A 26,927-nucleotide genomic window follows, 5' to 3' on the forward strand; every position below is an offset into this window, starting at 1 on the left:
GTTGATAATGATGAACGATGTCGATGGGAAATGACCAAAAGACTGGCCGAATCAATGATCGCTTGATGCACTATAGTAATTTGATGAGAGCTTCTTGGCTCAATTCACATCGGACCTATGACCGCGCAAAATGACGGAATCGCTCCACACGAGTCGACTCCGCTTTGAACAGGAAAAAGGTTAAAGAAGAAGAAAAGCCATATTTTTATCTAATCAACTTTGATTTACATCTCCCATTAAATGAAGCTGACCATTAAATTTATTCCGTTCACCGAATTATTTGAAAAATAAAATCTTTTAACAAAATATAAACATATTATGTAACCACCTTTACCGTTACTTCCTAGAAAACTTACTTTTTCCTTACTCTAAAGCTTGGATCGAATTTGTTCAAATTTGTTTTGAGCTGAACGCTGAAGATCTATTAGTTTCAATGCTAGTCCCATATTGCCTTGAATTTTGACTTTGCCTTGAAAGAATGCCTTCTGTGGTTCAAGTTTTCCAGAAATTAATTCGACAACATCTTTGTCACTGATGGTAAAGATTACATCAGGCTTATCTACAAAAGCAACACCTTTTTGATAGGATCTCCTTTACAGAGTAAAATTTCATGTACGCGCTTACCTTTTCCATTATAAATAATCTGACCTCTTCCTTTTTTAGCATCAATGACCCAATATGCAGTACTTCCATTTGGACCATTTGTAACCTTGAAGCCATAAATGCCCCGGACTTTTTCTATTAAGTTATCTTTATCCTCCTTCATTGCTTGTTCGAGTAACTTTAATAAAGGTGCTACTTGGAAATTGTCGGGATTATCTGTAATCTCACCTGCATTGGTAAGATTCATGCGTACTTGTTTCCGTGCATTAGGAAAGCCAAGACGGTAAAGTCCAAGTACTACAGCCCCTCCTAATCCTAGATTGTGTTGTAGTGCCAATTTACAATTTGGAACCTGGCGTAAATCCGCTTCACCACGAAGTTGCCAACAGAGTTCTGCGCACTGTGCCAATCCGGTGGCACCAGTGGATGTCCCTTGGAAATTAGACCCCCGCTGGGATTAACAACATATTTACCACCATATGTATTATTGCCGCTATCGATCAATTCGCCTGCTCCTCCCGGTTCACAAAGCCCGAGGGCTTCATATGTAATAAGTTCATTTGCGGAAAAGCAATCATGTAATTCAACTACATTTACATCCTGTGGTTTATAGTTCGTTTTGGCGAATAATCTACGAGATGCTTCTTTCGTCATATCATATCCCGCAATCGCCATTAAACTTTTTCCCTGGAATTATAAAAAAATAAATATCTTTGAAATGGTTGACAGACAAGGAGTAGCTTCCTTCAAACTACAATTTTTAGTTTTCAATGTAAATATATATTTCGGGAGCAACACACCCCCTTCAAAGCTACTAAAAATAATACGGTTCTTTTATACTTCTTCACTAATTACTTAATTACATTTTAACATTTTTTAAACTATCAACCTAATTACCTGTTAATTACCGCGGCGAGTCTTATTAATTTTGAGGGAGAAATAATTTCTGCAGTTAAGCAATAATCATTTAAGGGCGTCGCTATAGAAATATGCGGATATGATTTTTTTCAGATTTTTCGGTTGGATTGGTTCTCAGACGCGAAATCTGTTTCACTTTTTGGGACACACATTTTCAGCTCTATCTCTTCTATGTTTCCCCTATTATCAGAAATAAGATTAGAAAGTACTAATCGAGCCCTTTTATTTGATACCCCACATGACTATATTCTGTGAAAAAACATTTACACTTTTTTTTCGCTCCCCTCGCCACAAACTCAAACAAACTGGCGCCACCGGCTATAACTAAAAGGATTAAAAGACCACATCTTACCAAATTTCGTGACAATCACTTCAGCCGTTTTCGAATAAATCGAGTGTGACAGACAGACACTGAATTGATTTTAATAAGGTTTTGTTTACACAAAACCTTAAATAGAGCTGGGGAGAAGTACATCCTTTATGAATGTTAATTATGACGTCAGCATCTTATTTGCATGGTGTAAGATGCATTAAATTCTCGCGAAATTGATAAGTTTGAACTGCTATAACTTCGACACTAGTAGCCGGATTTCCATTTAACTTGGTGTGCGTATGAACGATACTGTCCTTTGGTTGATGCATACAGTACCTCTATAATGAACCCAAGGGGGGTTTTCCAGTCAAGTTCTAAAAGTTGGTAATATACAATTAGTAAGTTTATTTGAGCAGATATCGGAATGGGACATCTTTTGAGGCCTAAGTTTCATATAAGCGCACTACCCTGATTTCAGATTTTTGGGTTCGTTAGTTTCCGAAAATGAGCCCTGTTTGTCTGTTAACATTTTGACTCCTTACTTGCGCACTTTACAATTCACGTGAAATCTAACATAAGTTTCGAGACATTTCATTTGATACCCCACACTATATTCGGTGAAAAAAATTTTAAATCCCCCTTTGCATGTATGCATATTTAAACTCCACGTAAATTTATGATGGTGACACAAAGTGAATCATGACTTGATAGCATATACCGTTGGAAAAATAAGAACTCTTTGTAAGCTCACGCTTCTTCTAAACAGATTGGATTACGCGGAGCAGTTTAAGACGGTAACGCATATATAATGAACTAATAGAAACGCAGAAGAACACCTAGCACTTTTATGTGCATATTGAAAATTACTAACAGATCTTGTTTTTTTACAATTAATTGAATAAAGCAAATATATTTATCTTAGAATAAAACAACTATGTTTAGAAATGTTAGCCGTAAAATTAATTTAACTTTTCACTGGTAAAGCATTGCTGTAATTAATATACAGAATGGCCACAGTGATTTGTCGCATCCTTTTAGCCATAATGATAATCAACTTCCTGTACGTTTCTATTGGGATATCTTTTCATACTTCCAAAAATCGAACTTATTCGAAAATTTGTTTATGCGACAACTAGCTTTTTAACGCACCCCAGAAGTTTTAATTAGATTTAGGTCCATCATCATATTTCCTTCCACCTTAAAGAATCACCTCGTAAAATTTTTAAAATTCCCAACGAAAAAAAAGGTTATAGCTAATTTTGTAATGGTACTTTCGCATAAATAGAAATGGGTTTCTATTCCAAGCGGAGTACGATGCGCTAGCTATTTCTTCTCACATTGTATATTTATGAATATTATAGAGCTGAACAATTTCTGAGTAATACGAAGAAGCATGTGCCCGATTGTATTGAACATCAGTTAAAATTGTATTTTAAGATAGTCGAAGTAACCGCTGCAGGGCAAAAATATTGTGGAAATAGCAATAACTTTCAATGAAGGATCAAGAACACATCTGGCAATAACGGATCTAATTTGAATCACAATTGGCGCAACGGCATGGTCAGAGAAAATTGACGATTGCGGTATCGCGCAAAGCAGCATAGAGCAATGAAAAGGGGCCTCAATTCTGAAGAGAGTGGAAACCCTCAATTCACATAGAATAGCCGATAATTTTAAAAAATAATAAGTTTATACGATAAAATTTGAATAATAAAAATATTACACGATATACTCCAAAAGTTTAAATATTGACGCGGGAAATTGCCCCAAGTAAAGGTAATTTTCCGTATTTTTCAGAAAAATATCTATACATCTATAAGAACATAAACAAGTAAAAAGGTTTTGAGTTCATCTCATGTGAGAAATTCTCTATACACGATTTCCTTCATATTTTGCCAAAGTCCAACATACACATATGTACATACAGGGCAGTGCCAGTGAATTACCGCAGTTTTATATGTATATTTTTTTTCATATAAGCTTCTTGATGTCCACTTCTGAATTCCATGCTGACACTGGAAAAAGTACCGTTATGTTCTGCTTTACGATGAAAAAGTGCTACTGAATAGAAACGTCACAGAGATTCATTGCGTGTCGTGCTTGGTACCATTATCATATTATACATTCGTAAAATAGGCTATTTTTATTGTGAAAACGTTTGACGTCATTAACATCGATTATTAAATCAATAGATTTCAACAGTTTTAAAGGTTCATCATCATCAACGGCCCAACAACCGGTATCCGGTCTAGGCCTCCCTCAATAAGGAACTCCAGAAACCTCGGTTCGACCACCACCAATTCGATATCCCTAAAAGCTGTTCAACGTCCTGACCTATGCCATTGCTCCATCTCAGGCAAAGTTTGCCTCGTCTTCTTTGTCTACCATAGATATTGCTCTTATAGGCTTTCCGGACTGGATAATCCTTATCGATACGGATTAAGTGACCCGCCCACCGCAACCTGTTGAGCTGATTTTTCCACAACTAGACGGTTGTAGTATCACTCATAGATTTCGTCGTTATGTAGGCTACGGGATCGTCCATCCTCATGTAGGGGGCCAAAATTCTTCCGAGGATTCTTCTCTCGAACGTGGCCAAGAGTTCGCAATTTTGCTTGCTCAGAGGCCAAGTTTCCGAGGAATACATAAGGACTGGTAAGATCATAGTATTGTACAGTAAGAGCTTTGACCCTATGATGAGACGATTCGAGCGATACAGTTTTTGTAAGCCAAAATAGGCTCTGTTGGCAGCCAACAATCGTGCGCGGATTTCATTATCATTAGCTGTTATCGGTTGTGATTTTCGACCTAGATAGGAGCAATTTTCAACAGTCTCAAAGTTGCAGTCTCCTATCTTTATTGTTTTCGTTTGACTACTGCTGATGTTACCACCATGTACTTCGTCTTGCGTTCATTTATGTGCAGCCCGAGATCTTGCGCCGCCTGTTCGATCTGCATGAAGGTAGACTGAACATATCTCGGGTTATTCTTACCATAATGTCAATATCGTCAGCTTGGGCCAATAGTCGGATGGACTTGAAGAGAATGGTGCCTTTCACAGTTACGTCTGCATCGCGAATCACTTTCTCCAGGTCCAAGTTGATGAGGATGCATGATAGGCTATTCCCTTGTCTTAGACCGTTGTTGGTTGTTGCTTTTATGTGGCCTTGCACATTGGCCAGGATCAGCCTAGTTAGTTTTGTGGCGCAGCAGGGTTGTTTTTAATGCGACAGTTAGTTGCCAACCATCGACCGGACTGATCGACTTCATTTAGCAGAAAAATAGAAAATGTTCATTTTAAGTCTCTTGAAAAATCATCAAAAAATTTGACTTCGTATTTTGTCTAAAACTAAAATAATCATAATCATAAATACAAACTGCAAAAACCAATAAATGTGGAAATAAAACTTTTCATCCATTCTATCCCGAATTGGAGTCTCAATTTCGTCGGGAAACCGAATTGACTCATGGCCGTGTATAGTTTTACCCTGGTTATGCTGTCATAGGCGCTTTTAAAGTCAATGAAAAATGGTGGAACTGATGTTTATATTCCAACAGTTTTCACATCGTTTGCAGCAGAGAAAATCTGATCTGTTGCTGATTTGCCTGGAGTGAAGCCTGTTTGGTGTGGGCCCATTATATTCTAGACTTATGGGGCTATCTGCCCTAGCAAGATAGGGGAGAATACCTTATAGATGGTACTCAGCAACGTGATACCTCTATAATTGCTGCACTGTGTGATATCTCCCTTCTTAAAATTTTGTGTAAACACAAAATCTTATTAAAATCGGTTTACTGTCTGTCTGTCACACACATTTTTCTCGGAGACGGTTACAGCGATTGACACCAAATATGGTAGAAAGCTGGGAACTGCGAACGCATACAGTGAGTTACATCCTTTTACGACGAATTTAAAGGGGGGAGGCTCCTCACACATGCAAAAGGAGGGTGTAAATTTTTTTTTCATCAAATATAGTCACTTTTCGAAGCCGGTCTTAGTTTTGACATTTGTTGGAAAGATGAAGAGTGCGGGGGGTTGAAAGTGATCGTTCATTTAAGAGGGCCATTCTCAGAAACTACCCAACCGAAAAATCTGAAAAAAATCAGGAGGCTACAACTATATGGTGCCTGGGCTCCGAAATACCTTCCATACTGATATCTGTTGATATTATATTACTATAATTTTTAGTAATTGACTGCAAAACCCCCCTAAATTTAATGCTAGCACCAAGAAACAGTAGTAGCAATATGGGGTATAACATAGAGCATGATCTCACCAAGTTTGGTGGAAATCACACTACTACTATCAAAGTTGCCGCTTCTTTGCAAATTCAAGACTATGAATGTCAATATCATCCGAAAGTGGATATTCTCATATAATATATGTATATATTACGTGCTACGTACTAAGAAATACACAAAACCTTTCGGTTTCCCGACTTGTTATGTATGAGACAGATAATGTCTCGTTGCCAGTCGTCAGACATTGGTTCGCTGTCCCATACTGTGAGCATTATTTGATGAACCATTTAGTGTAGTTGGTCGTCTCCATAATTAACAAATTCGGCTGTAATTCCATCGACTCTTGCCGACTTATGATTTTTAAGTCGGTGGATTGCACGGGCTGTTTCTGCTACGGTTGGTGGTGGCAGCATTTGCCCGTCGTCTTCAGTCGGCGGGACCTCCAACTCACCGATATTTTGGTTGTTGAGCAGTTCGTAAAAATACTCAAACCATCGCTCCATTTTGCCCATTCAGTTGAAAATCAGATTTCCCTTTTTGTCTCGGCAGGACAAGCATTGAGATATATAAGTCTTCATCCTGCTGACGCTTGATGTGGTTGCTCCCTGTACTTTTCTAGTTCACAGACAGGTTGGTCTCCCAGGCTTCCTTCTTCCGCCTGTAAAGTCGCTTCTCCGCTCGAAGGAGTTCGTGATAAATCTCTGCGCGTGCCCGCGTTCTTTGAGAATACAACATTATTCGGAATGCAGCATTCTTCCGTTCCGTTGCTAACTTACATTCATCTTCGAACCAGCCTTGTGAAGATCATTTGTTGATGCTTCATCTCCAGGACATCTGTTAGTTGTGGTTATTGCGACATCCATTTCCCCCTTATAGGTGTTACGGAGAGCTATGTTGTGAATGGTTTCAGTATTGGTGGTATCGTAATTGGAGCTCGGAATACCATGTCAACGAAATAGTGGTCCGAGTCTATATTGGCCCCCCTGTATGTTCTTACATTCATCACGTGGTCTATTTGGTTGAAAGAGGTCCCCTTTGTAGAGGCCCACGTGTGTTTGTGGACCGCTTTCCGCGCAAATCAGGTATTTCCAACAATCATTTCGTGTGACACTGCTAACTGAATAATCGCCAGTCCGTTATCATTTGTATTTTGATGTAAGCTATGGGGCCGACGTATCGCCTGAATACGCACTCCGTCCCTACTTGACTGTGAAATCTCCAAGAACGATTTTGATATCATATTTGGGACAGGCTTCGAGGGTCTACTCGACTGCCTCATAGAAGGAATCCTTCTCCGACTCTGCAGACTCCTCTGTAGGGGCGTGAACGTTTATGAGGCTTTGCTTCGCAAACGCAGCCGTTCGCTTATATTTCCAAAGCCGATAACAGCAGGTTTCATTGGCTAATTAAGAAACCTACTCCAAGCACATGGTTTACTGGATAGCCACTATAATATATGCTGTAGTGGCTCTTCTCAAGGAAACAGGTCCCTGTCCAACGCATTTCCTTCAACGCTGTTACATGGGCCCTATATTGGGACAGAGTATCGGCTAGCTGTTTGGCAGCTGCATCTCTGTACAGAGAGTGCTCTTTCCCGGATTATTTTTAAGTCTAGAAACGGTATCTCCCCTTCCTTCTCGATCTCCATGATGAAATCGATGTTCCTGTGTGCCCGGTTGAGTTTCTCCATAAATACCTCGCATAGCAGGGGCAGCAATGGGCAACCCCCTATCCTCCATAAAATGCAGGAAAGAGAGGATTTTGAATTCGACATCTGTAGGAAACCGACCCAGACACAATAAACCATTACATATCATCACAGATGGCGGCATACAACTTTATGATTCACAGGATGTCACAACACCGATCAATGAAGGATGAAGAAAGAAAGAAATGAACTACATCCTAGAAACAGCCAAGAAAAACGGATACAACAGGAACCTCATTGAAAATCGGATCAAACCGAAACTACGCCAGGCCTCAAGACAGCAACTTTCAACACTCTTCCAGAAGGTGAACACAGAACCTAAGCAATGGATAACATTAACCTACTCGGGTCGGAGGCAGAACATCAAAAGGCGGCTACATAAACGTTGATTCCGTGATTCCGAGTCACGTCGACCAGCAGACGATACCTATTTAGGACCCGGTTATAATTAGTCAAGGACAAAAAAAGAGTGTACAGAAAAAAGCGGCATTTCCTGCCCAGACTGCGACAAAATTTACGTCGGGCAAACAAAACGGCTAGTTCACACCAGGATGTTAGAACACTTAAAGGAGGCCGAATTCGCTAAAAATAAGAATAACCCACTGACTGCGACCGCTTTCTTTGCTTCCTGATTGACATTCTTATGAATTTGCCAATTGGCGTTTCTTTTCACGGACCTTCATTTCAATATCATTCCAAAGCCAAGTATTTCGGTTGATGTACCACTTACCTGGCCGCTTTGTGGATCGTGTCTTTCATTTGATTCCACATTCGTGATGGTTGATAATCGCATAAGTGAGATCATTTCTTTTTTCTTCTCACGAAATCGCCATCATTCATTGCGCGCTTAATTCTCAGGACGGCAACCAACGGCCAGATGGTGAGATGCGATGGTCTCATGGGGACCGGCTTTACAATCAATGACGGTGGTAGAATGTCGGCGTCTTATGAGAATATAGTCGATTGGCGTTTTACTATCCCCACTATAAAATGTAGGAAGACAATCGTTTCATGAACCGTATATTCATAAGTACAAGGTTATGGGCATCCGCAAAATCGATTATACGCTCGCCACCCTCATTGCGCTCTCCAAACCCCTTTCCCGCATGGCACTTGTTATCTTTTTTCACCCACATTACCATTAATGTCGCCGACAATCATGATATAATCGTCAGCAGGCACGTTACAAGTCTTTTCATCGAGAAGTTGCTAGAAGGCATCTTTCTCGGCATCAGGTCGGCTTGTCTGTGGTGCGTATGAGATGAGGAAGTGAATATTGGGATCAGCTGATATAATGGTGATCTTCATCAGTCGATCATCAATTCATTCGACTCCTTTAATGACATCACGGAAACTATCTGAAATGGCAATGCCAACACCATATTGAGTGTGTGGGCTATCAAAATAAAGAAGTTTATAGTAATTTTTACCGCGTTCGCATTCTATGTCGCAGCTTTTGGCACAGACTATCGGGTTTCTTGCAGAGCGCAAATATCATTAGGTCTTTTCCGAAGGGCTCTTGCGAGTTCCTCGGTCTTTCCAATTAAGGTGCCAACATTTAGCTTGCAAACTCGTAGTTGTTTTGCTCGAACTAACTTACTTAAGGGGGTCATCCCGTGTGTCGGATCCGCGGAAATGAATTTTTTTTGGCATCAATTGTATCTAGGTGAAGTGTAGAATACATGGACAAAGTGATTTTTTGGTATTCGGAGTCGTTCGGCAATTATAGTCTTAAACACGTGATCAGTCACATGCCAGATTTATGTCGATCCATGTAATAAAGCTCGTATTTATAGGTCCGAATGATTTTAGAATGATTTCACTAAAAGGACGAGAATTGAAGCCAAGGCTGTACATGTGTTTCTTGAAGAAACCTAAGGTTTATGGATTAGGTATAGCAAATTAACGGCCAGTTAAGGTCTTATGGCTAAAAATCGCATTCTACTTTTTAAATGGGTTTTTCTCGAAACTGCATATTGAAAATCGGCTGCCACTATAGCCCAAAATCTATCCAACGAAATTCTTTGAAATTTCCAGGATTTATTCAGAACATATTTCTACGGTCCGCAAACTAAGATAATTGCGATTCATTCAGTAGTTTTTTTTTATTCATTGCAGAAGCCGCAAAAAACGTCAAAATTCATAAAAAAAAAGTTTAACACGGCACCAAAAATTTAGCTTTTAATATTTTTTTTATAATCCTAGTTTGCGGACCGTAGCTAAGTCTGTAGGTTAAAATGCTATTTTCTTGTTTCTTTAAGATGATCACAGCGCCCTCCAGCGTGGCAGCAGAAAAACACCTTTTTTGGAGATGGGTGTATAAATTGCTCTGTATTTCAATAACGAACTATATGATCGGACTGGAAAAATTACTATGCACGCTCAAGATATAAATAAATCTATGGTGAAAAATTTGTATTTATATCTTTATCCAGTTCTTCAAAACAAATCAAACAAAACAAACAAGTCGGGAAACCGGAAGCTAGACGCTTCAGGTATGAAAGGTTTTGTTTATTTCTTTTATGAAGAGATTTGGGTGTGCATTTGTCCCATTAGCATGTAGCACGTAAAATATGCATATATTATGTGAAAATAGCCACCTTCAAGTGATATTGACATTCATAGTCTTGAATTTGCAGATAAGCGATAGCTTTGACTTAGTATTACTTTGTTAATAATAGTGCGATTTTCACCAAATTTGGCAGGACCATGCTCTATGCTATAGCCTATATTGTTGCAAAATTTTGTGATTCTAGGGTGAACTTAAGAGGGGTTTTCCTGTCATTTATTAAAAATTATAGTAATGTACTATTATTAACTTTATTTGAACAGGTATCGGTATGGAGGGTATTTCGGAGCCTAGGTACCATATAGCGACAGCCCCCTGATTTTTTTCAGATTTTTCGGTTAGGTAGTTTCTGAGAATGGGTTCGTTAAAGAAATGAACACTTTCAACCCCCCGCACCCCCCACCTTTTCAACAAATCTCAAAACTAAGACTGGCTTCGAAAAGCACTAATCGAGACCTTTAATTTGACTATATTTGATGAAAAAAAAATTTACACCCTCCCTTTGCATGTATGGGGACCCCCCCTTAAATTCGACGTAAAAGGATGTAACTCACTATATGCGTGAGCGTTCACAGTTCCCGCCTTTCTACCAAATTTTGTGGCAATCGCTACAACCGTCTCCGAGAAAAATGCGTGTGACGGACAGACAGACAGACAGACGGACAGACAGACAGTAAACCGATTTTAATAAGGTTTTGTTTTACAAACAAAACCTTAAAAAAGCAAAAACAAGTCGGAATACCGGAAGCTCGCGCTTCGGATATAAAGGTTTTGTGTTCATTTTATGTAAGAAATTTCAACGCACATTTTTCTATCCGTATATAGCTACAAATCCAACATATTCCTTTATATTTTTCCAAACTACGAGACATACCTACATATTACAGCCATAGATATTACGTTCACCCTAAACAAACAAACTGCCTATTTCCGAATACTGTACACATATATGCACGTATATAAATGGATCGTACCCATATTTCCGATTTACTTCTTATATCTGTTTGAATTAGGCACTACCCGCAAAGTTCATTAGCACGCATATATTATATACCTATATACACACATGTCTGGTTGGCAAATAACTAAAAAAACTAAAACAAAATAATTCTCTGCGACCCAACTCATTTCGTTGTGGTATTGACGAATTGATATGTGATGATGACGTCATGCAGGTTGTAGAGTGTACGAAATTCACAAAAATTGTAAAGCTTCACCCCCTATAACTTAGTTAATAATAATTGGATTTTCTTCAAACTTGACCAAATTGTGCATTATGTCCTTCATTACACGCATGCCAAATTTGGAAAATGTGGAAATATACTATTATTAGCTTTATTTGTGCAGATATCGGAACCGGATATATTTTGAGGCCTAGATTGCACCACTGTGATTTTTTTCAGATTTTTCGGTTGGATAGGTTCTGAGAACGAGACCTGTTACACTTTTTGGGGTCATACTTTGAGCCCTCACTCCTCCATGTTTCACCCAATATCAAATATTGAACCAGTTTCGAAAAATACTAATTGAGACCTTTCATTTGATACCCACACACCCACATGGCTACATTTTGTGAAAAAAAAATTTGCACCCTCCATTCACATGTATGGGGAGCCCCCCCTTAAACTTAACACAAGATGGCGCCACTTACTGCATGTAAAGGGAACACCAGATTACATACTCTCACCAATTTTCGTGAGAATCGGTCCAGCTGTTTCCGAATAAATCGGGTGTGACAGACAGACAGACAGACACCGTCTCGATTCTAATAAGGTTTTGTTTCACACAAAGTCCTGATGCCGTCCATGCGTCAAGAACCCTTCCCCATTTCTGGACAGGACCGGGGACCGTCCTGCCGCGTCGACTGAGGTGGATGCCCTGGCATTTTTTCGAGGCTGGTTACTCGATTCGATCATATTGTTTCTAACGACATTGGATGCACTTTCTTGATCGGCCTGTCGCAGGAACTGTCACCAAGAGAAATCAGGTAGTATTTAGCACAGTGGAATAACTCCAACTATATTTCATCTCTTTCCCTGATCTCAGCATTTTATTTTGGTTGCCTCAAACCCTCCCTCTTTACCTGGGCTTGGGACCAGCATACTGCGCTCAAATAATAGTTAAACGCCATTATTCAATGGTGATTTAGGGAGTGGTAAAGAATAAAATTCCTGGACCCTTGCACTTTTTGAAAGGGAGCAAAAACCAGTAGCAATATGTAAGTTTTAAAGGATGGTCTTCTGCCATTTAAACAACGAGTGAAAGCCAATGGAGATTCTACTATTTTTATGCAAGGCTATGCAGTTTGCCATGCCGCGAAATCTGTCAAGAGGTTTTTGTCCAGGCCCCTCTTTTCAACACAACGGAAAATGGTTGGTGTTTTTTAAAACAAAAGGTTTATGAGAGGGAAAACCCTACGAAGAAAGTTTTAACACAAAATATTCACGAAGTATGCCTACCACTTATAGCGCATTGAATCTTGTGTTCAGAGTATAGCACACAAAATTGAAAGCATAATTTGAAACAAAGGGTGATGGACAAACTATTAATAACTTTTAGATTAAAATAAGTGTATTTTAATCATCGCCCATTTTGATAAATTCATTACGGTCAATCTTTTTTGAAACATAATTTATATTATTTCACAGTTCAAAAAGCAATGTTTCAAAATTTTCTTGATGTTCATAATTTGATGGCACTGCACTGTACATATCAAACACATAAATATTTTGTTCATCCTAAATAAACAAACATTGCCTGTTACCGCATGCCAATGCATATATATTTACTACGTGCACAAAAGCACACAGATATGTACGGTAATTCAAAACTGCTGGCACCGACGTACACACATGTCTATCTTATTGACAAGCTTCATTAGTACCTACATATACCCCGAGTAATTGGCACTGATATGCCAATAACTAAAATAACTAAAAAAAAAACCAAAAAAAAACGAGAACTAAAACCCCGCCGTTCATATAAGTTCACTTTATATGTTGATCACGGCATACACGTCTCACATAAAATGCAAAATTTCAACATTCTATAACTTTATCAATAATAGTTGAATAGCATTCAAACTTCAGATATATATCCTATATAACTAGGCAATATACGGATGTCAAATTTTGTACTTCTAAAATTAACTAATTAAAGAGAATTTCGAATAAATTTCTAAAACATGGTAACATAATAATGTTTTGTTTCACACAAAAACTTAGGAAATGAATTTTTTAGAGGTTATTGTCTAGTCTCATGAATAGAACCCTTTTAAATATTTAATGTATCTGTTACAATCAGTCAGCAAATTATGGCACGGTTTAAAACGTACCGTTTGCTAAACGCTCTTAACAGCGGTTAAGAGGAACTACAAGTGACAACAAAAATTGTTTTTTTTTTAGATTTTCCATATCTATGATGCCATACAAAAGGAAATTTGTCGCTAAATATAATAAATTTTACAAAAAAAACTTAAAAAAGTGGATTATCATCAAATTTTGAAACTGAAAGTAAGCCTTGCCAACTTCTCGCCAACTAGGTGTGTTTAGGCAGTTATCTTCATGCAATGATCACATCAAACCATACCTAGGAAACTCGCCATAAGCTATCGTTTTTAAGGTTTTGTGTAAAACAAATCCTTATTAAAATCAGTTTACTGTCTGCCTGTGTCACACACATTTCTCTCAGGGACAGTTATAGCGGTTAGCACCAAATTTGGCGAAAAATGGAAACTATGAACGCTCACGAATACAGTGAATTTAAGGGAGAGGAGAGGGGTTCCCATCCATGCAAAAGGGGGGTGTGCATTTCTGCTCCGAAATACCCTCCATACCGACATCCTTTAAAATAAAGTTAATAATAGTATACTACTATAATGTTTAGTTATTGGCTGGAAAAAACCCCGCTATTTTCAGAAAATTATATTGGGATACCATATAAAAACATATAAAGGTTTTGTGTTCATCTTGGATGAGAAATTTCCGATGCACGTTTTCCCATTCGTACATACCTAAAAGTTCTAAATATTCCTTGATATGCCTCCAAATTCCGACTCTGCCGTTCATATAGTAATAATCTTTGGTGCAACAATGCATATTGGATCAGGGCTTGAAGTGTGTTAGAACACTTCATTCAAAACCGCAACGGTACACTACAGTAGTACACTTTAGGAGGCAATGTGGACAGCATTGCGCTCGCCCGAGATTATTACCCTGATTTGACTTGGGTACTCATTCACAGCTGAGTCGACTGGTATCTGACGTCAAATCACCATACAAATTCCACTGCCACCAGTGAGATTTGAACCGCGACCTTTCGTACGACAACCTTATGGTCTAACCACTCAGCTATCCGGACACCGGATCCGCCGTTCATATGAGATCACTTTATATGATATGACGTCATACTCGTCTTAACCATATATACGCTACACGACGTGCCTTATGTTATCCCTTATACCAGGGCCAAATTTCATACTTCTAGGATGAACTTAAGGGGGATTGCCGGGAAAATGTCTAAAATATGAAAATATAATATTATTAACTCTGTTAGTGCAGATATCGGAACAGGATGTATTTTGAGGCTTAAATTTCCTATAGATGTAACACTGGGATTTTTTTCAGATATTTCGATAGGATAGATTCTGAGAAGGAGACCTCTTTCACCCAATTTCAGCAACAAGATCATTTTCAAAAAATACTAACTGAGCTCTTTCATTTCATTTCATTTCAAAGTTTCAAGTCGTACCCCGCAATAGTTTTTATTTGTGTGTGTGTGTTTTTTTTTGTGAAATTTCATGCAATTAGCTAACAAGAAGACAAAAACAAGTCGGAATACCGGAAGCTCGCGCTTTAAAAATTGTTTCACCGAATAAAGTCGTGTGAATTTAATACTAGTTTTGACGAGAACTGAAAAGTGCGCGAGATAGGACTCATTTTCGAAAACTATTCAACCCAAAAATCCGAAAAAAAAACAAGAAAGTGCGCTTAGATGAAATCTAGGCCTCAAAATATGTGCCATTTCGATATCTGCTCAAATAAACTTACTAATAGTACATTAACAACTTTTAGAAATTTTCTGAAAAGCCCCCTTTAAGTTCATCCTAGGAATACCAAATTTTGCGACAGTATAGAGAGACAATATCTTTCATACACGTGCCACATGAAAATCTGGCCATTAACGCCGAAGTTATAGTAGTTTCTAATTTTGCGTGAATTTACTGCTTATAAAGTGATACTGGCAACATGCTGACGTCATAATTAACGAAAATAATTGGCTTTCGAGTGAAATATTAAAGTCGCATTTATGAGGAATCTACTTATCTACAGCCCTTTTTAAGGTTTTGTATAAAACACTTATGTTAAATCTGAGCCTCGAAAGATGTCCCATTCAGCCCAACTTTTAGAAATTGTCTGAAAAACCCTCTTAAATTCAGCCTAGGAGTACTAAATTTTGCACCGGCATAGAGGACAGTCTCGTGCATACACATGCCAAGCTCTATTAGTGTCGAAGTTACAGCAGTTTAAACTTATCAATTTCGTGCGAATTTACCGCATCCTCAACCGTATAAATACGATGCTGACGTTATAATTAACGAGAATAATTGGCATTCGAATGAAATTACTTTTTTCATCAGATATAGTCGTGTAGGATATCAAATGAAAGGTCTTGATTAGTACTTTGCGAAACTGATATTAGTTTTGGTGTGGATTGCAAAGTGTGCGAGTAAGGAGTCAAACTGCACGCACTTAAAGTGAGACAAGTCTCATTTTTGGAAACTTCCCCACCCAAAAATCCGAAAACATCAGGGAAGTGCGCTTAAATGAAATCTAGACCTCAAAATATGTCCCATTCCGATATCTGCTCAAATAAACTTACTAATAGTATATTACCAAATTTTAGAACCCCCGTTAATTTCATCCTGGGAGTACTGAATTTTGCACGCACCGCCATAGGCGACAGTATCGTGCATACCCATGCCGAGTTTCATGAAAATTCAACTATTAGTGTCAAAGTTATAGCAGTTCAACTTATCAATTTCATGCAAATTTTCAGCATCCTAAACCATATAAACAAGATGCTGACATTCCAGTGAAATATCAAAATTCCATTAATGAAGAATCTAGCTCTCCCCAGGCCTTTTTGTCCGTAGTAGGTTAAGTTCTTCACATTTGCTAATAATATTAAACTCCGAGTGTGAGGCATATGAGGATGTCTATTATCAATACAGTGCTTTCCATCAAATGATTTATTTAAATCGCTTTCTAAAAAATAGAGGCCAACAGAATTTTAAACTAATCGCTCCTCACATCTTTTTCTTCAACCTTTGTCCCGTTCAAAAGCGGGATCGGCCCGTCTTAATCGATTTCTCAATTTTAGTTTATCAAATGCCTGATCTGGGAGTAAGTATCAAGCCACCGGTGTTTCGGCCGGCCTTTTGGTCGTTTCCCATCCACTTCGACGTAAACCAGTAAAGACCAGTCTTTACAAAATTTGACCATACCAGCGAAGACCCCTTATCGACCACGGATATCCTCATTTCGGATGTGATCAAACGTCCACGCCACTAGTATAACGCAACATCTTCGTCTCCATTACCGCAAAACGCTGTTCATTGTTTTTTATAGTCGGCAAACACTCACAACCATAGAGAGCGACAGGACGGACGACATTACAGTAAATTTTAGATTTGAGACGTTCCCTTATACGCCGATCACACAGAACACCAGTTGTGGAATGCCACTTCATCCAGGTTGCGTTAATTCGTGAAGTAATTTTATTACGTAGTTCTCCATTGGCTGATAGCATTAAGCCGAGGTAACTAAATCGTTCAGTTCTGGGCAGGTCACTGCCTCTGACAGTATTGAGCGTTTTAAATATCTCGAGTCAATGCTATCAGCCAATGGCGAACTGCGTTATACACCTCACATAGGGAAACACAAAACCCTTTAAAACCTGAAACTTCCGGCACCGACTTGCTCCTTTTATCGAAATGATTGCAGCATTCATCGTTTTAGCCCAAACTAGAATTTCCGAGACTTTTTGACAGCTTCTTTTTCGATGTTTTAAATAAAAAAATTTAAGGCGATTTTGGAACTTAATTTTTCAAAACCTGCCAAAATCCTATTTTCCACCGATCCCGGGTCATAACTGAACAAAACTGCATTTACACTTCCATCTTCGGATTCACGGATTTACAACCGTGTTTTGTTTTAAATTCCGTCTTTATCTTCAAAATAAAAGAAAATCAGAAATAAACATGTTATTTGATTTATGAGAAATCAGAACTTTAAAAACACTTTTCTAATTGCGCTCTGAGTGTGAAAAGGGGCTTTTCCTGTGAGGGTGAAATAATTTTTTTCTTTTATATATATTTTGAAAGTAGAAAAGTTTGGAACTAGACTGGAAAAATTTTAGACCGAAAAGCAAAATATTTACTGAGTTACAGCAAATAGAAGAACACAGAGCATAGTAATGTGTATACAAAATGAAAATTTTAAACATTTTTTAAACTGGTGGGAAGCACAACTAACATTCTGTTGACCCACTCAGGCTGAAATTAAAAAATTCTTTTTGAATACCAACAAAATTTTTCGATTTTGATTATTTTCACCTGCTCTTAGAAAATAAGTTGGTAAAGCAAAATGAAAAGCTTTTTGATTTCAAATAAAAATTACGAATCAAAAGACGTCATGCAATTGCAGAAATCTATTTACAACCTGCAACGGAATATTGCCACGTAACTTTTTTTTTGGCTTAGATTTTCCAAAAAATTCAAAAGTCAAAAGTCGTTCGGGATATGACTGATATGATGATTGAATTTCAAATAATTCTTTTCACTAGAAAAAAAATATCAAAAAGTTACGTAAAAAAAGAAGGTCTTTTTTTACGCCGTTCTTTTTCTAACATAGATATTGCCCTTATAGACTTTCCGGGTTGGATCATCCTCATTCATGCGGATTAAGTGACCAGTCCACCGTAACCTATTGAGTCGGATTTTATCCACAACCGGACGGTCATGGCATCGCTCATAGATTTTGTTGTTTGTAGGGGGCCAAAAATTCTTCGGAGGTTGCTTCTCTCGAACGCGGCCAAGAGTTCACAATTTTTCTTGCTAAGAACCCTAGCTTCCGAGGAATACATGAGGACTGGCAAGATCATTGTCTTGTACAGTAAGAGCTTTGACCCTATGGTGAAACTTTTCGAGCGAAGCAGTTTTTGTAAGCTGAAATAGGCTCTGTTGACAGACAACAACCGTGCGCGGATTTCATCATCGTAGCTGTTATGGGTTGGATTAAGGCAGTTTGTACGTCTCGGGTCGATCTTCCCATGATGTCGATATCGTCAGCATAGGGCAGTAATTGGGTGGACTTAAAGAGGATCGTACCCCTTGCATTTATCTCAGCATCACTGATCACTTAGCACCCCTTGCATCTATCTCAGCATCACTGATCACCGGGACAGGTTAAACAGGAGAGGTCAGATAAGTCGCTTTATATGATGATCACCGTCATGCATGTCTTAGAATGCAATAAATTTATGTGGAATGCAAAACTTTGATTTTTAATAGCTTAATAGTTGGATTTCCTTCAAGCTTTCTAGAGTTATGTCCTATATTATCGCCTACACTGATGTACTTCTAGGGTGAACTAAAGGTAAATTTCCAAAATATGGTTATATACTATTATTAACTTTATTTATGCAATATCGGAACGGGATGTATTTTGAGGCCTAGATTTCCTATAGATTCAGCACTGGAATTTTTCAGATCTTTCGGTTGGATGCTTCTGAGAAGGAGACCTGTTTCACTCAATATCAGAAATAAGATCATTTTCGAAAAGTACTAATCGAGCCCTTCTGTCAATGGCATTAACCTGTCCAGAACTGAGCGATATCTCGAGTCAGGCGTTTTGGATGGTGTGCTCACGTTATTCGCGCTAACGGGAATTCATTTACCAATATTGGTTTGAACATCGAAATCAATGATAAGTGACCAAAAGGCCGACCGAAACAACGGTGGCTTGACATGCTGGAAGGGATTTTAAACCCTCGCGATTACATCTAGATTGGGCATTTGAAAAAATAAAATGGCGAAACCGATTACGACGAACCGACCCCGCTTGTGAACGGGACAAAGGCTGAAGAAACATAAGACGTGAGGAGCGACTAGTGCATGAGAGCTCCGTGTCTCATAGCTAAAATTCCTTTGCCCTCTATTTTTTAGAAAGCGATTCAAATAAATCATTTGATGGAAAGACCTGTATTAATATTACTATAGTATAGACCTAGTCAACCACATATGCTTCACACTTTGAGTTTAATATTATTAGCAAATATGAAGAATTTAACGTACATCAGATATAAACAAGTCGGGAAACCGGAAGTTGGACGCTTCAGGTATGAAAGGTTTTGTGTATTTCTTTTATAAAGACATTTGAGTGTGAATTTGTCCCATTAGTACGTAACACGTAACACACTTTCCGATGATTGACATTCAAAATCTTGAATTTCCAAAGAAGTGACAATTTTTACTTATTATAACTTTGTTAGGAATAGTGCGATTTCCACCAAACTTGTTGGGATCATATTATAGCCTATATTGCCGCAAATTTCATGGCGGTAGGATGACCTCAAGGGGGGTTCTGTAGCCAATTACTGAAAATTATAGTTATATACTATTATTAACTTTATTTGAAGGGGATATCGGTATGGAAGGTATTTCGGAGCCTAGCCACAATATAGTGGCAGCCTCTTGACTTTTTTCAGACTTTTCGGTTGGGCAGTTTCTGGGCATAGCCCCATTAAATAAATGAACATTTCAACCCCTCGTACTCCCCGCCTTCACAAGAAATGTCAAAGCTAATAACAGCTTCAGAAAGTACTAACCGAGACCTTTCATTTGATACCCCACATGACTATATTTGGTGAATAAAAAAATGTACACCCCCCCCCCCCCTTCCATGTATGGGGACCCCCCTTAAGTTCGACGTACAATGATATAACTCGCTGTATGCGTGAGCGTTCACAGTTCCCACCTTTCTACCAAATTTGGTGTCAATCCCTGTTACAGTCTCCGAGGAAAACGCGTTTGACGGACATACAGACGGACAATAAACCGATTTTAATAGGGAAAAGGACTGGGAAGAAGTAGATTGTCAATTTCTCGTTAATTATGATGTCAGTATCTCATTTGTATGGCTTAGCATGCTGTTAATTCGCACGAAATTGATAAGTTTGAACTGCTATACCTTTGACACTAATAGTTGGATTTTCATGAAACTTGGCATGCGTATGCATGATACTGCCCTTTATGCCGGTGCAATTTAGTACTCCTCGGAACTTAAGGGGAGTTTTTCAGCCAATTTCTAAAAATTGGTAATATACTCTTAGTAAGTTTATTTAAGCAGATATCGAAATGGGACATCTCTCGAGGCTTAGTTTTCACATAAGTGTTTTACACGAAACCTTAAAAACAGCTAATTATGACGTCAGCATCTTATTTGCATGGCTTTGAAAGCAGTAAATTCGCACGGAATTGCTAAGTTTGAACTGCTATAACTTTGGCGTTAATGACCAGATTTCCATGAAATGCAAGTGTACACGAAATATTGTCCTCTATGCTGGTGCGAAGTCCTAGGATGAATTTAAGGGTTTTTTTAGTCAATTTCTAAAAGTTGGTAATATACTATTGGTAAGTTTATTTGAGTAGATATCGAAATGGGACAAATTTTGGGGCCTAGATTTCTAACCGTACCACTCTGATTTTTTTCGGATTTTTGGGTTGGGTAGTTTCCGAAAATGAGCCCTGCCTCACTTTAAGTGCATACATTCTGACTCTTTCATCGCGCACTTTGCAATTCACGCCAAAGCTAACGTCAGTTTCGGAAAGTACTAATCGATGTCTTTCATTAGATACCCTACACGACTATATCCGGTGAAATTTTTCTTTAAATCCCCCCTTTGCATGTATTTGGAGCCCACCTAAATTAATGTCATCGCTGCATGCGTGGGATTTCATAGTTCCCATCTATCCACCAAATTTCGTTCGGATCGGTTTAGCCGTTGGAGAAAAGTTCGTGTGACGGCAGACAGTGAATCGATTTTAATAAGGTTTTGTTTTACACAAAACCTTGAAAAAACGAATTCCGTATGTTAATAAAACATTGCCTTTTGGCGAAAAAAAAATACTATTGAAGCAAAGCCTTGGCTTGATAAACATTATTTGGACCAGGAAAATCACCCGCTGAAAAATGTGTTGCTCAGTTTAATCCAAATGAGCACCGAGGACGATGCACCCAGTGGAAATCCCCTTATTGACTTCATTTGAGCAGATATCGAAACGGAATGTATTCTGGGGCCTAGATTTCGTATAGATGTAACACTGTGTTTTTCAGATGACCATATTTTGTGAAAGGAGGAGAGTTTAAAACACCGCGCTTTGTACTATCCTCAGTAAAACCAAAATAAAATCCTGAGATCAGGGAAAGAGATCAATAAAGTATGGTTGTAGTTATTCCAATATGCTAAATACTACCGGCCGACCAAGAAAATACATCCAATGTCGTTAGAAACAAGATGATCGGATCGAGTAATAAGCCTCGGAAAAATGCTAGGGCGTCCACCTCAGTCGACGCGGCAGGACGGGCCCCGGTCCTGCCCAGAAATGGAGAAGGGTTCTTAACGCATGGACGGCGTCAGGACGTAAGTTAGACCGAACAAAACAACAGCACACTAAATGCTGGCACCCTAACTGGAAAGACTGAAGAACTCGCAGAAGCCCTTCGGAAAAGGTTCATTGATATCTGCGCTCTGCAAGAAACCCGAAAGTCTGGTGCCAAAAGTTGTGACATTGAACGCGAACGCGATAAAATGGCTATAAACTTCTCTATTTTGGTAACCCACACACTCAATATGGTGTTGGCATTGCCATTTCAGAGAGTTTCCGTGATGTCATTAAAGGAGTCGAATGAATTGATGATCGACTGATGAAGGTCACCATTATATCAGCTGATCGCAATATTCACTTCTTCATCGCATACGCACCACAGACAAGCCGACCTGATGCCTTCTGGCAACTTTTCGATGAAAAGGCTTGTAACGTGCCTGCTGATCATGGTCATGTGGGGGAAAAGGCAGACGGTAACAGGTGCTAAGGGTGAAAGTGGATCGGAGTGCGCAATGAGGGTGGTGAGCGTATAATCGATTTTGTGGATACCCATGACCTTGTACTTATGAATACATGGTTTACAAACGATTGTCTCATCTTCCTACATTTTATAGTGGGAACAGTAAACTATCGCACCTCAACAGCGGCCGTTAATTGCCGTCCTGCGAATTAAGCCACCGATAAAACAGCGTGAGGAACGCACTGGCCCGCGGCGCATTAAATGGTGGCGATTTCATGGGAATAAAGAAGAAACGATCTCACTCACACGATTACCGACCATTACGAATGTGGAAGAATCGTGGAACCAAATGAAAGACTGCCACCATCGGGGTCACCAAGCCGGGTAAACGGTACATCAACCGAGATACTTGAGTTTGGAATGATGATGTTGAAATGAAGGTCCGTGAAAAGAAACGCCCCGACCACAAATCTCTTGACGATAAAACCCTGGCTAATTGGCAAATTTAGAAGAATGCCAACTGGGAAGCAAATAACGCAGAAGCTGTCAGCCAAGCGGACCATTACAAAAATCCTTACGATAAACTGAACACTCAGGATGGCGAGAGAGATCTGTATCGGCTTGCTAAAAGCCGTAACAAACCTGTGTACGTTTGTCGATCAAACACTTCTGCTGCGTTAATGACAGGAACGGTACTTTGCTTACCAACCGTCGAGCCGCATCGGATAAATGGCGAGAATACTTCGAGCAGATTTCAACTGAAGAATTTGCTCATCCTCCACTTCCACAATCATTGCCGACATTTTGAGCAGTTCTATCCGGCAGCACAACTGAAGTCGAGGAGGCAATTAAACGAATGAAATCGGGGAAAGTCACAGGACCTGACGACATCGCATCTGAGCTCTGGAAAGTGAAGAAGAAGAGACCCTACACTGTGGATCAGTGAATTCTTCAATCCAGTTATTTAGGAAGGTAGAACACCTGGCAAGAACGTAACACAATTTCAATATTGAGAAAGAAAGATAGTCCAGCAGAATGTTCAAATTACCGTCCGATTTGGTTACTTTCCCATACCATGAAGATTCTTGAACGCATTCTCGACAACCGTATTCGCGAAATCGTTGAAATAACCGTGAATCAAACCAGATGTGTCAAGAACTGCTGAATTACTGACGCAATACACGCTGCCCGGTTACTCATGCAAAAACACCGTGAGAAGCATCGCCCTCTTTACATTGCATTTCAGGATCAAGAGAAAGCGTTTGACCATGTGCCACACGAAATCATCTGGTATGCTCTACGAACGGTCTCAGATTGAATCTCAATAAAACCGAATTTTTGACGACCCATCCCCATGTACAGACCGAATGCTGCTGAGCAGCTAACCAATACCTTATATTGTCGCAATATAAGGCTGATGTAACTCTGCGTTTGCGAAGCAAATTTAGAAATATAAGCCTCATAAATGTCCACGCCCCTACAGAGGAAACTGCAGAGTCGCAGAATGATACCTTATGCGAGGCAGTTGAGCGGACCCTCGAAGCCTGTCCCAAGAATGAGATCAAAATCGTACTTGGAGATTTTAACAGTCAAGTAGGGACGGAGCCCGTATTCAGGCGATACGTTGGCTCCCATAGCTTATTCAGTTAGCAGTATCGTACGAAATTGTTGTTAGAAGTAACTGGTTTGCGTGAAAAGCGGACCACTTTCAACCAAATTGACCACGTGCTGATTGAACGCCACTACCTCTCAGCCTTGATGAATGTCAGAACATATAGGGGAGCCAATATAGACTCGAACCACTATCTCGTTGGCATAGTGCTCCGATGTCGAATTACAACAGCACCTACAATCCCCGCTGACAATCAGGTGAGAGTAAATACTGAAGCCAGCCACAAAACAGCCCTCCGGAACACCTATAAGAGGGAAATGGATGCCGCAATAACCGCAATTAACAGAGATCCAGGAGATGAAGCATAAACAAATGATCTTCACAGCCACCTGAAGAATGTTATCATTGGTACGGCCACAAAGGTACTTGACCCCAGTCGCAAAAAAGTCGGAACGGCTGGTTTGATGAGGAATGTAAGCTAGCTACGGAACGGAAGAATGCCACATACCGAGTAATGTTGCATTCTCAAAGAACGCGGACACGCGCAGAGACTTATCACGAACTCCGTCGAGCGGAGAAGCGACTTCACAGACGGAAAAAGGAAGCCTGGGAGAACCAACAAGTCTATGAACTAGAAAAGTACAGGGAGCAACCGCACCAGGCGCGGAACATGCTGAAACAAAGAGGGAAATGTGATTTCTAACAGAATGGGCATATTAGAGCGATGGGTTGAGTACTTCGATGAGCTACTGAACAACCAGAACATCGGCGAGTTGGAGGTCCCGCCAACTGAAGACGACGGACAAATATTGCCACTACTAAGTATAGGAGAAATAGTCCGTGCAACTCAACGGCTTCAAAATCATAAGTCGCCAGGAGCCGATGGAATTACAGCCGAATTTGTTAAATATGGAGACGCCCAGTTACACCAAGTGATTCATCAACTTGTGCTCAAGGTATGACACAGCGAATCAATGCCTGATGACTGACAACAGGGCATTATCTATCTCATAGATAAAAAGGGACATATCACACAGTGCAGCAATTATAGAGGTATCACGTTGCTAAGTACCATCTATAAGATATTCTCCGCTATCTTGCTAGACCGGATAGCCCCATGCGCCCAGAACATCACTGGCCCATACAAAAGACGCTTCACTCCAGGCAAATCAGCAACAGATCAGATTTTCTCTGTGCGGCAAGCGATGGAAAAACTGTTAGAATATGGACACCCGTTGCACCATATATTCATCGACTTTAAATCTGCCTATGATAGCATAGAGAGGGTAAAACTGTACACCGCCATGAGAAAATTCGGTATCCCGACGAAATTTATAAGACTAACTATGCTGACCCTGACCAATGTGCAGGGCCAGAAAAAAGCAACAACGGTCTACGACAAGGACATAAACAACGGTCTACGACAAGGTGATGCCCTATCATGCATCCTCTTTAACCTGGCCCACGAGAAAGTGATCCGTGATGCTGATGCAAGAGGTACGATCCTCTTTAAGTCCACCCAACTACTGGCCTATGCTGACGATATCGACATCATGGGAAGAGCCACTCGAGACGTACAAACTGCCTTCATCCAGATCGAGCAGGCGGCGCGAGATCTTGGGCTGCACATCAATGAAGACAAGACAAAATATATGGTGGCAACGTCAGCACCGAAAACCTACCAACCAACAACATCAAACCGTCACTGGTCAAACGGGAAGAATAAAGATAGGAGAATACAACTTTGAGACGGTTGATAATTTCTCCTATCTAGGGTCGAAAATCACAACCGATAACAGCTACGATAATGAAATCCGCGCACGGTTGTTGTCAGCCAACTAAGCACATTACAGCTCACAAAAACTGTTCCGCTCGAAACGTCTCACCATAGGGTCAAAGCTCTTACTGTACAAGACAATCATCTTGCCAGTCCTCATGTATTCCTCAGAGACTTAGGTTGTTAACAAGGAAAAGTGTGAACTCTTGGCGGCGTTCGGGAGAAGAATACTCCGAAGAATTTTTGGCCCCCTACATGAGGATGGACGATTCCGTAGCCTACATAACAGCGAAATCTATGAGTGATACCGTCAGGTTCTGGATAAAATCCGACTCAATATGTTACGGTGGGCGGGTCACTTAACCCGTGTGGATAAGGAAGATCCAGTCCGGAAAATATAAGGGCAATATCTATGGTAGAAAAAGAAGACGAGGCAGACCCTGCCTGAGATGAAGCGATGGCATAAGTCAGAACACAGCTTTTAGGGATATCGATTTGGTGGACCTCGTGGCAAAACCGGGATGTCTGGAGCTCTTAAGGCCTTATTTGGGCAGGCCAAACCAGACACCGGTTGTTGCGCTGTTAATGATGATGACAATCCCTATGAAACAGACACAATCACTGTCAGTGGCAGTGATCTGCCCAGAACTGAGCGATTAAATACCTCGGGTCAACGCTAGCAAATGGAGAACTGCATTATGAAATTGCTTCACGCATTAACGTAATCTGGATGAAGTGGCGTTCCACAACTGGCCTTCTTTGTGATCGACGTATCAGTGAACGTCTGAAATCTAAAATTTATTGTAATGTCGTCCGTCCTGTCGCCCTATATGGTTCTGAGTGAAAATGTTGCGTTGGACTAGTCGCGTGACACGTTTTGATCACATCCGAAATGAGGATATCCGCGATCGTTATAGGGTTACACCGACCGTGGAAAAATTGCGAGAGGCATTTCGACTGTATGGTCACGCAATTCGCAGTAACGAGAAAATACTTACCAAGATTGATCTGAACAAAAAGTCGATGGTAAACGACCAAAAGGCCGGCCGAAACAACT

At 39.8% G+C, this 26,927-nt stretch overlaps 1 protein-coding gene across 1 annotated transcript in view; it reads right to left on the bottom strand.

Annotated features, from left to right (window-relative positions):
* Nucleotides 1-200: 200 nt before the first annotated feature.
* LOC119647125 (non-specific lipid-transfer protein) overlaps nt 201-26,927 on the bottom strand; it is a 57,266-nt gene continuing 30,539 nt past the window's right edge. Inside the window, 3 exon segments of the mRNA XM_038047912.1 lie at nt 201-559; nt 625-1,026; nt 1,029-1,290. Of these exon segments, the coding sequence (XP_037903840.1) occupies nt 369-559; nt 625-1,026; nt 1,029-1,290 (855 nt within the window). The 3' untranslated portion in view covers nt 201-368.

Source organism: Hermetia illucens, chromosome 1, assembly GCF_905115235.1.
Source record: "Hermetia illucens chromosome 1, iHerIll2.2.curated.20191125, whole genome shotgun sequence".
Classification (NCBI taxonomy): Eukaryota; Metazoa; Arthropoda; class Insecta; order Diptera; family Stratiomyidae; genus Hermetia; species Hermetia illucens.